At 34.9% G+C, this 11074-nt stretch overlaps 1 protein-coding gene across 1 annotated transcript in view; it reads right to left on the reverse strand.

Annotated features, from left to right (window-relative positions):
* LOC117426321 (acid-sensing ion channel 4-A-like) overlaps positions 1-7726 on the reverse strand; it is a 74929-nt gene extending 67203 nt beyond the window's left edge. Inside the window, exon 1 of the mRNA XM_034043782.3 lies at positions 6542-7726. Coding sequence (XP_033899673.1) covers positions 6542-7117 — 576 coding nt within the window. The 5' untranslated portion in view covers positions 7118-7726. The remainder of the gene's footprint in view (positions 1-6541) is intronic.
* Between the last annotated feature and the right edge of the window lie 3348 nt (positions 7727-11074).

Raw genomic sequence — 11074 nt, forward strand, 5'->3', positions numbered from 1 at the left:
ATATATATATATATATATATATATAGAGAGAGAGAGAGAGAGAGAGAGAGAGAGAGAGAGAGAGAGGAATAGTAGGATGATAGCCTAATGATGATCATAGAGCTATAATGTAATTTACAGAAACTGATTTTCATCTGAATTCTCTAGTCTGACATTATATCTTTGGTGCAGCACATACCCTTTTATGAGCTATGACTAGTTGGACAAAAAAGGCAGTTTTATTACACCAGATAGCATTATTTATTATTATTATTATTATTATTATTATTTATTTATTTATTTATTTGGCAGACGCCTTTAGCATGGATATTTATTGCCTCTATAGTCGCCCATTCACTGCAATGGGCGAAGCGCCAATGGTGTATTAAACACTCTCATATAGATTTAGTCAAGCATCTTAATGAGGTTTATACAAAAAGTAACTGATCTCAAAAGTTCAAATCTTGGCCAGCTGTTCACATTAATAAACACAAGTGGGAGTCTTCAGTCCCAAGTCAAACTCCATCCACAATAGAAAGAAAAAAAAAATTGCTAAAAAATGAGCAAACCAAGCTTGAAGGCAAGAAACTAATTTGACTACACGGTGTATTGATTTGAGGGGGGGGGGGGGGGGTTTGATCTAATGGAAATGTAGCTGTAATTATCCATCCTACATGAAGTGACTGTACCTTCTCCACACTATGAAATGCAGTAAACGGTATGGTCGTCAAAGAAAAACAACTGTTTCCTCTGGTAAATGGCTCCCTTGGGTTAGAAGAACTTGAATTTTTCTGTGCAAGGCACGGTGGAAGAAATACTGCTTCAGAAAAGCATTTATGAAGTAGAACATGCCCCCCTGAGATATACCTCACAGAGGGAGAATGTAAAGGTCTTGGCTGATAAGAATTTTAAAGTAACTTCCATTCAGTGCTAAAGGGCAGAACTAAGAAGACCTATTGGTCTTTTACATATGCAGTTTTCAGGAAAAAGCTTGTGTGTGTTTAAAAAATTAAAACAAATCGAAATGAATTGCTTGCTAGGTTTTATTTGCCACTAGTTTCCGGGGACCTTTAATTTTCAAATTCAAACAAAAAGCAAGCCTGATTGGTGGGCTCTGTTACTTCTACAGCATTATTCCTTAACAATTTCTACCCAAGCTCTAAGAAAAACTGCAAACAGGACATTCACATTATTCTTTTCTCTATCAGACAACAGCACAGAGTTTTACCCACCTCCAATACGATACCTTTTTGCTTCTACTTTATGTAAAAGCAAAACATTCACATTTATCACATACTCAATACTAAAGCTTTCCTAGACTGAGGACACGCTGTGCCAGTTCCTGACAGTAACGGTGATATGTGTGTGTGTGTGTGTGTGTGTGTGTGTGTGTGTGTGTGTGTGTACATAACTTAGAAACGTAATTACATGTGACATTTAAAGCTGAAAATAGTTTGGCCACATTTCTCTGAAATCCTCACAACCACAGCAGTCAGAAGAAGGAAGCTAGTAGTATGGAATGATATTATAGCTTCACTGTGGTAAAGTTTCTCTTTTTCAGTGTATCACATACTAGATATTGAGATATATTTAAATATATTATAATGCCATGTGTATGCAATGATTTTCAATTAAAGTTGAAGATAATATATACATGAAATACATTCAAAAGGACATGGCATGTTATTAAATATTCAATTATCTTTTCAAATGCATGCAGTTCGTCCTGCTTTGGAAGAGGAGCCTTACAACTGAACTGTCTAGAGGAAGTTGTGAAATCTCTGCTGGCTGTGCTAAATTAGATTTTTTTTTAGTATTACTTTATTTTATATATATTTTTTTACCTATTTTGATAAGTTTGCTAATGCCATGAATATATTCAGTAGCAGCCGTTCTCACTGACTGAAAAATATGATAAGTGACAAATAAATAAAACATGGTAATAAGCACAAGACACTTGGATCAGTCCATTGAACGAAGCATTATCAAAGATTACCATTCCATTCATGTGACTCAGTAGGTATATGCTAACCTAGTATATTAAAAGCCATTGGAATGGGTGATCAGAGACTATTCTCAACTCCAAATGGAACTTGTCTGTTCAAAGGATCACATTTGTAATTTACAGAATAGCTTAATCTTCATACAGCTGGCCTGAGATGATGAAGGTTCAAATGGCTGGTAACAATCAGATCAGGAAAAGACTCCATTAAAGCAATAAGTCAAAATCTTAACATTTTCAATTAAATAACTTTAAAAATAATGCCATAAAGGTATATTAAAACTGCATTTCAAAGAGACAACACATAAAAATAATTTGCCATATTTCCCTAATTGCAGAGCAATTTTTAAAGGTTCAGAATTGGTTGTGAATCATTGATCAGTTTATGCAATGAAGGAGTCTGATTTCTCAAAACACTATACAATAGTTCAGGCAGAATAAACAACCTTTCTATTCTATTTTTGTATGGTATGACTATACCTTTAAAAAGTGATAAATGAATAACCATTCATCAAATATAAATGTAGAAAATCCAGAAATAAAAAACAACGAGTAAAATGATGGTTATCCACATTTCAACAAGTTACAACTGTAACCAAGTCGATTTAGTAATTGCTTTTTTACATCACATTTTTCAGATGACCCATTTTAGTTTTTCACTTGTTGGCATACAGTGCAGGTTATTTTACATAAAGCTTTATTATTACTCATTAAGAATCACTATGACTCAAAGATTATAAACAGTGAATTATGTAATCCTTAAAAAACAAGCTGGAAGACCCTGTTAGACCTCCCAGCATTGCATTGTGAGATCTTTACTGAATGTAACGTCAAAAGGATTACTGACATCAGGCTGTCAAATCTCGGAGCATGTAGGACACATTAAGTCCACACAAAATACATTATTTATTATCCACGCTTCATTTTTCTTTTGTTAAACTATTTACTCAGACAGTAATAACATTCCAGCAGAGGCTCCTCCAATCTAGCTATTGGCTCCAATTATGTTCTAGATTATTTATCCCAGTTAAGCCCCCATCCAGGCCCTAGGCCCTAAAATAGTTATCTGTTTTAACTACATTTTACTTTTTAAACTAATGCCCTCCATGCCTGGATTTTGGTACCCCTGCTCTATCAGAACAACAAATTAGAGAAAAAACATTAATGTGTAATATTTCCTTTAGATAACCAACAAAAAAATAACCCAGTTACCTGATTCTTAGTATTAAGTCTGTTGTTTAAATCATGCCACATGCAACATACATAACCATACAAATGTGTCATTACTACAAAGCCTGCAGAATGACCCTGACCAGGGAATTGCATATACATTTTTCCATTTCCAATTTCAAGTGAAATATAAAAGCAAGATTTTTTGGTATAAACCATGAATAGAATTGATTTTCCGAATACGCTTGTAATGTAAAACCTGTTCGGTAAATTGCAATGAACTAAAAGTAAAACTGTGGATGATCCTGTGGTTAGTACTGAGGACAGTACTAATGATACACTTCAGGGTCGATTAAACTACAACAAATCGAGTGCTTCCAGATAGCTTGCAGGTAGGTTTTAAGATGTCCTCATTTGTAACAAACACAAAGTATCAGTCTTCTGCCCCCTAGAGGATTGTAAAGCAATGTATTAAGTCTGGGCTGTACTAACTTGTTACTCATATGATTAGAATATCTTGATGTGTATTTTCAAAATATTAAACAAAGGGGTTCTTTTTTATTTAATAAAACATCAATCTGAACATTTAAATCAATAAAGTGCATTGACATTAATTTATATTACGCCAAATGAATCTGCTGATAAGAAAGAAAAAACATGATTAAAAGCTTACATATAATTAAAAGATTTTTTTTGCACAAAGCTTGTCTGCTTGATTTCAATAGTTAGTACTATTAATAAACATAGTAAGCTTGGATGATATGTCTGGTAGAACTGTTTCACTAATTTCTGAGAACTATTCTTTTGTTGCATTTGCTACTACAGGTACTGCAATTCTACAGCATTAAAATGATGTTTAAAAATGCAGTACTGCTATTACTTTCCTGTCTTCTCCCCCAAGCACAGCCATTCCCCCAGAAGAAGAAAGAAATGATCAGTTTAACCCTGTGGTCTGTACTGAGATTGGGGATCCGCTGTAAACTTTGTTCCTAAAAATTGAGAGATACAGATAAGATAAGGAATCAGTTAAAAACGCAACAAATGTTGAGAGATGTAAAGCACTCAAGAACATCCGTCAACTTTTAAAAGTACTTATTATTTCCGTTTGTACTGCTGTTACGTACAATACATACAGTATTCAGTGTGACTTAAAGAACATAGGTTTCAACAACATGAAGACCATTTTATCAATACATTTGTTTTCCTAACTTTTTTTCTTTTTAGTATTACTAAAATGTCTTTTTAAGCACAATAAAATACACAGCATATTTTTAGTCAACCTGGACACTGCTATCCCATAACATGTACTGTATATGGAGAACATCTCTAGTTTCATACAAAATTGTTGGGATTGTCTAAATAAAACATTTAAAATAAAAAAAGAGAGACTGCAATTTAGTGTTTTTAGATTGCGACACAATGACGCACAGATGAGGAACCAGAGACATGTTCCAAAGACAGTATAACCTGGGGAAAACTTACCTCTGTAGAAAAGACATAGTTAATAGATAGACCCAGAACGAAAGATTTAGACACAAATAACAAATCTGTTTATATAGAAATTTGATACAAAAATAGTACACAGGAGGCAGTAACAATAAGTACTGTAGGAATATTATAAACATAATAGTGTTCTGTAACCTTTTATGCACCTCAGTTTTTAACAGCTTGCTGTTTGTCTTCACAGTCTCTTAAGTAATTAAAATGCAAAAACATACACAACCCCGCATTAGCCTTCTCCATACGGGGAACATTCATTTGAATACAGTTACTGATGAATACTGCAATAGGCTAGGGTCTAAAGCTAACTTGTGACAAGTTTCCAGATATTTGGGCAGAGTGGCTTTTTAACAAGAGAGCATAGACTTAGAAATTCTTACAGATCACTATAACTTAAGCCTCACATAATGTGCTGAAAAATGGCCATTACATATATAATAACAATTTAACCATCACATATTATACAGTATAAACAGTGCACTTCCTATTCCCTGCTTCCTGTGCCGCACCCCGCAATTCCCTGATAATGTGCTAGACTTTAATACAATAGAAACTAAAGTGGATGTAAAAATGCCGTAAACACCATTCCTGGTAGGGAAAACAAGTGAGATCAAACAATAGTCCGTGCAGTAAATTTTAAGCCAATCTGTCAAATGTCTTTTCTTTCATTAAAATGGTTTAAACAGATACAAACTCAAGTAAGATAAGCAACAGAGTGGACAATATTGACCTCAGCCCTAAGGCATTATAATCCACTGTCGGTCACTTCAATGACACTCAGATCAATAGATTTCCACTGTGACTAATATAATATAACTTTTATATTACTGTCATACTCCTAGCTTCTGTAACTGCCAATTCCCTAAATTACATTTCCATCTAGGGTGGTGAAAGTAAATTCCAAAGGGTAAATAGTTTGATAGAGATAAACATTTATTAGAACATTAGAGGTTGCAGGAGAGTTTTGAAATGCAATAACTGATCCTCAACATATTTATATACAGCTCAAAAACATTAGAAATACATATTTCTAAAAAAGAAAATGCAATTATATACATTGTAAAGAAGAAAAGTCTAATATTTTTTATACTTGTTGGATACATTTGTATTTCAAACCGCTAAATTAAAATGCATAGGCACATTTTTGATTTGGACATTTGACTAATGCATCAGGTAATATCAATAAAAGCTATTTTTAATATTTTGGATTAACATGACTCATTTAAATGAAACTTAACAAAATCTACACATTTTCTTATTCTCTTCTCATTAAGAAGGTGCTACTAAGAGACATCAATGCTGCTGAAACACAAACCGCATTTACACTGACGTTAAGAAAGCAAGACAAAATTGTAATCAGCTTATGAAAGCTCTATTCTTTCTGAAAAGTAAAAGCACTGTGCTCTTTCCTAAAGTAGCTGTAATATAAATTATGACAGTCATCCATTCTCCTACAAATACAGCACAAGCCACAGTATAACCATGACTCTATAAATAGCAGCATATACAGTACAATATGCGTCTCTGAGGAAATCTAGTAAACACCAGTTCAATTTCTTTTACTGGATACCACTGATTCAATCAGAGATGTGAAGACGTTATAGCAGTATCAGCTAGATTGCTCCTGTAATGAACTTGGGGTGTCTGGCTATTTATTCAAGTTCTTACCCTCCTCAACAGGCAGTGATGTTCACAGTGTACTTGGACTTTATGACATATTGTACAGTTCATGTTAATATATGACTTTATTTTTCTTCTACTGCTGCTTAAGCATTTTTTCCTCTCAGCAGTGTTAAAATATTGTGTATCTAAAGCTTAACCAAGTTCTGTCCTACAGAACAGCGTGTTTTGTTAAATCATATGTTGCTAATAAAAAAGTATGGCACTTACCACTGAAAAGTCTTTGGCAGAGCAGTTCTCCCCACTAAAATTACAGCTCTTCAGCATGTCCTCCATCTGGTGCCCTGTCCTGTTAAAGATGTCTTCCATGTTGGGGTCAGGGTACACCAAATCTGTGGCTTTGTGCCCATCCTTGTTCTTTGGGGGTAGTCCAGTCAAGTTAGTTAGGTGGTAAATGTCAGCGTCGGTGAGTGCAGAAAAGCGAAAGCGGTTGATGTTACAGATGGTCACGGCAGGGAAGACCATCTCCCGGCTAGCCTCCTCATCCAGTGCCGTTACGTGGGGGTGCTCCAAGTAAAACATGGCACACTTAGCTGCCTGGTACAAAAACAATGCTAGAGACACCACAAAGGTCAGTGCCCAAAGGGTCTGCTTGATGCCTAGCCGCCCTGAAACAAGGATATGATTAATCCCATGGAGGGTGCAGGAGTTTGCAAAGCCAGCCAGGTCCTTGGTTGGAGGTGTACAGGTCTCCTCAATCAGGCTCTCCTTGTCCCCTTCCTGCTTTCCCTTCTGCTTCTCATCCTCCTCTGCAAATTTAATTTTGCAAACAAATTCGATCGGCATGTGGGCAGCCAGGTCTGCGTCTGGTTTCTTTGATAACAGCTATCAACCTTGCTTTTTTTTTTTTCTCCCCTTACCTTTTGTCTTCTAAACAGATCCCAACTACAAGAAGAAAAAAAGAACTGTGCTGCTGCTTGCAGTTCCTGCGCGAGCTCCTTGTCTCACTACTTGATCAGCTAGCTGAGTCTTGCTTATCAGCAGTAATACAGCTGTCATAAAAACACCCTTGCTCTCCGCTTCAGACCCATGGATAGAAATGCAGCATTTAGACCAGTGCTAAAAGAAGCTGGGGCTGCTTAATAATTCATGAGAAGGCAACATTGTGATTATTTCTCCCTCAGTAGCAAAAGCAGCAACTTCTCGCCCCCTCTCTCCGCAGACTCTACTGCTTGATACACTTGTTTGAGTGGCTTTTTTTCTCTCAAGTTTGTGACAAAGGGTCTCTACTGAGAGCCGCCCCTTGATGTTCGTCCCAGGGGGTTGCTGGTCTCTAATGTTCCCTCCAGTGTTTCCAATGAGTGACTAATTGGAGCAATAATGAAGACTGAGGGAAGTGGAAATGAGCACAAGGAAACTCTTTGCGATCAGTCTTCTCGTTGGAACAAAAAAAAGTGAAAGACTATTGATCTGGCTAAAGCATCTGTCACGGATTAAGGAAGGTTAAGTACGCTCCTTTCTAATCTGGAATTAATGGTAGCATCACCAGGCTCCAGCACAAACTGAAATTAGTGTCTGTCTTCTGATTTGTAACCAGATGACGTTAGAGATATTTAAATAAAGTATTGATTATTTTTTCCTTTCTTTCATTTCCATTTTTTTTTACTGTGTGATTTTGTTGCTGTAAATGGCTTTTTTCCCTGTTTGCCAACAAAATTATGTAAATTGCAAGCACATAATCCCACATTCTGATACACTATTTATTCTTCAAATAGGATTAGTCATGCTGTTCATGTTTTCAGGGGTGCACTGTTTTAAAAAAGCATTAAAAGAGTGAATTAAAAAAAGCATTTCCAAGTGCAACATCCACTTTTAAAAGCCACATTAGTTTGACTCTCCAAACACAGATGCACATACACATGTCACAATGGCATCAATATCTGCAGTACAGTTGAACAGAGCTGCAACAGTTAAAAATCAGTGAGGTTCCTTTTGTGTTCCTGGAACAACACAAGGGCATGGAATAGAAATGCATACACAGTAAAATAACATGACATGTCCATTAAAGCAGAAGATTCCTGAAGTGCTTTCTTCCATCGTTGGTTTAAAATTGTGGCTGTATACGGATAATTATTAAATCAGTACTTAAAGCCATTTGGATTATGTTTTAAATCAATTAGCAGTCAGGGTTATCCTGTTTTATAATTACACCAGATTATTAAACTGCTGTAACACTGTCTGGTATCCTTAGACTACACCAGAGGTTAGACTCCAGAATGGGTTTCTCAAACTTAGCTTTCCCTCAGACCAGGATTTATCTAATCTAATGAGATATAGTCTTGAATTTGCTATAATTTGCTATACGTGTTATACCAGTGGAGTAAAATAAGGACAGGTCAGCCACTAATAAAAACAACAAAAATGGAATTCAAATGAAAAGTGTCACGTGTTGGAAGTCCAACCAGCTGACATGACTATTATATAATATGACTATTGACTCAAATTGGAAGGTGATGAAAGAAAGTTTTTATTCTCCCTTGATGGAATTTGCAACAGGGAGGGAGCAGGAATTAAGAAATGAAATGCTTAACAAAACACTGTAAACCTGAGAAAAACTTTGTTTCCGAAGACTATTTCCAGCACACCAGAACATGCAGGGCAAGTGAGGTTTACAGTCCTATCAAAAGGCAAAGATTTTCCTGTTGCACAGTAGATAATACTGGCAAAAGAAAAATAACATTTTAAGGATCAAGGGACAAAAAAGCAAAAGAAAAAAATGCTGAGGTTCCCATATAAATGTTAACATAAATATCATGATTTTTAATCAAAATATCATGATTTTTAATTTAGTATGCCAATCTTTAAAAACATTTTATGCCAAATTTGTAAATAATTTCCATGTTAAATATTAAATGCTTCAAAACTCTTTAATATTACACAGTAGTGGGATTTTATTGATGAAAATGCAATATATGCCCGTTCTCATTATCAGGAAAATTAGTAGCTATTTTGTGCCCGTAGAGGTTAAGTGGTTTGTAAAGGTTATTTGCCATGTTAAAGCTCATTAAACAAAATTATAGTCATATTAAGTGAGGACCATATTACAGGTATGAACCTTTACTAGTGTAAAATTAATGTATACATTGATTCAAACAGATTAAAACATAAATCATATAATCATGGATCAAAACCACATTAAGTTTGCATTCTGATAAGACGACTCAATCAATGACATCCATAGATCATTAGACTGACATGACATATAAAAGAGTAACTGAAACGAGACACAATTTGAATGGCAATCCATACAGGATGTATATGATGTCATTTGAATATTTTGCAAGAGGGGTAATGGCAAATCACTAGGATGATACAGTGTATATTTCTATTGGTTTATAATGTATATTTCTATTGGTTTATACTCTATTGATCAACTGATAAGATGTCATTCTTTGAAAGGAACAGAATGACCCTGCTACTATTGTACAAACTGCTACATTTTTGAATTGCATAAATTCCATCAAATGTGTGTATGGTTTCCTTTCTTTCTTTTTTTCATCACACAAATCTTGCATGTAGAAGTCTGTGTGGAAAATACATATTTAGTCAAACTTTTGCAAATCTAAATCAATGTACTATGTAAATGTCATGAGATGGCCCATGGGTCTGGGGAACCTTTTAAAGTGAATATCTTCTAACAAGTTATTCAAAATAAAGTTGACATGCATAATTACTTTAGGTTTAGTTGGGAGATTTGGGGGTTTTCAGTAATGAATAAATAAATAATACAACTAGGAAGCTAAATATAAAATTAACCCATGTTACTCCAGACTTTTTAAGAATAATAAAACATTCTTAATTTATTTGGTAACACTTTACATTAAGTTTCTCTAATTACTGTGTATTTACATAGTAATTACTTAGTAAATACATGCATACTTACAATGTTATTATGCATAGTTGCAATGTACTTAATGTGTATTTTGTTTGCATGATATAACCCTAATCCTACCCCTATCCCTAACCCTAACTCTAAACCTAACCCTTTTCAAATACAATTGTGTACTTATATCTTGTAAAAAGATTAACACATTACCACTATGCGTAATACCGTTGTAATTATGTGAAGGTACACATGCATGTAAATATACATTAGAGACACTTAATATAAAGTGTTACCATTTCTTTTTATTTTTCTTTATACTACTGCTGGTTTACCTTTGAATGTGTTCATTCATAGCTGAAAAGATCCCTTTGCCCAGATCATCCAGTTTTGTAAAGGCCCTGGCTCTCTTTTTGACCCCCTAGAATGTGTGCTGCTGTACTCCTGGGTGGATAACCTATTTACAGCATTTACATTGAAAGTTTATTTCAGGGAAAAATCCTGATCAGATTAATGCTTAGATGGCAAAGGATACACTTGTATAGCAGAAGCATGTGTATTAAAAACCTTGTTAACAAAAACTTATTTACTCAAGTTCCTGTAGGATTTCAAATAAAGCTGCAAAAAGCCTGTTGGTGGTAGAGACGATGTAAGAAGCAGGCCTTCAGTTGAAAGCAAATAATATAAAACTCATAGATACTCTGACAATCAGGTTCCGAATGGAGCATCCATTATTCTTTGGCAATTTCTTATGTGGCAAACAGCATTTTAAAATCTTGGGTTTTATCCAATACAAACTAAATAAACATTTTGTTTTACCCGGTTCATAGCATCATTAAAGCCCACCACAGTTGGTATTTCCTGCTATATTATTGACCTTGTTTTTCATTAAGTGCCCCCCTTTAGGCCAAACAAGTGTC

This window comes from Acipenser ruthenus, chromosome 11, assembly GCF_902713425.1.
Source record: "Acipenser ruthenus chromosome 11, fAciRut3.2 maternal haplotype, whole genome shotgun sequence".
NCBI lineage: Eukaryota > Metazoa > Chordata > Actinopteri > Acipenseriformes > Acipenseridae > Acipenser > Acipenser ruthenus.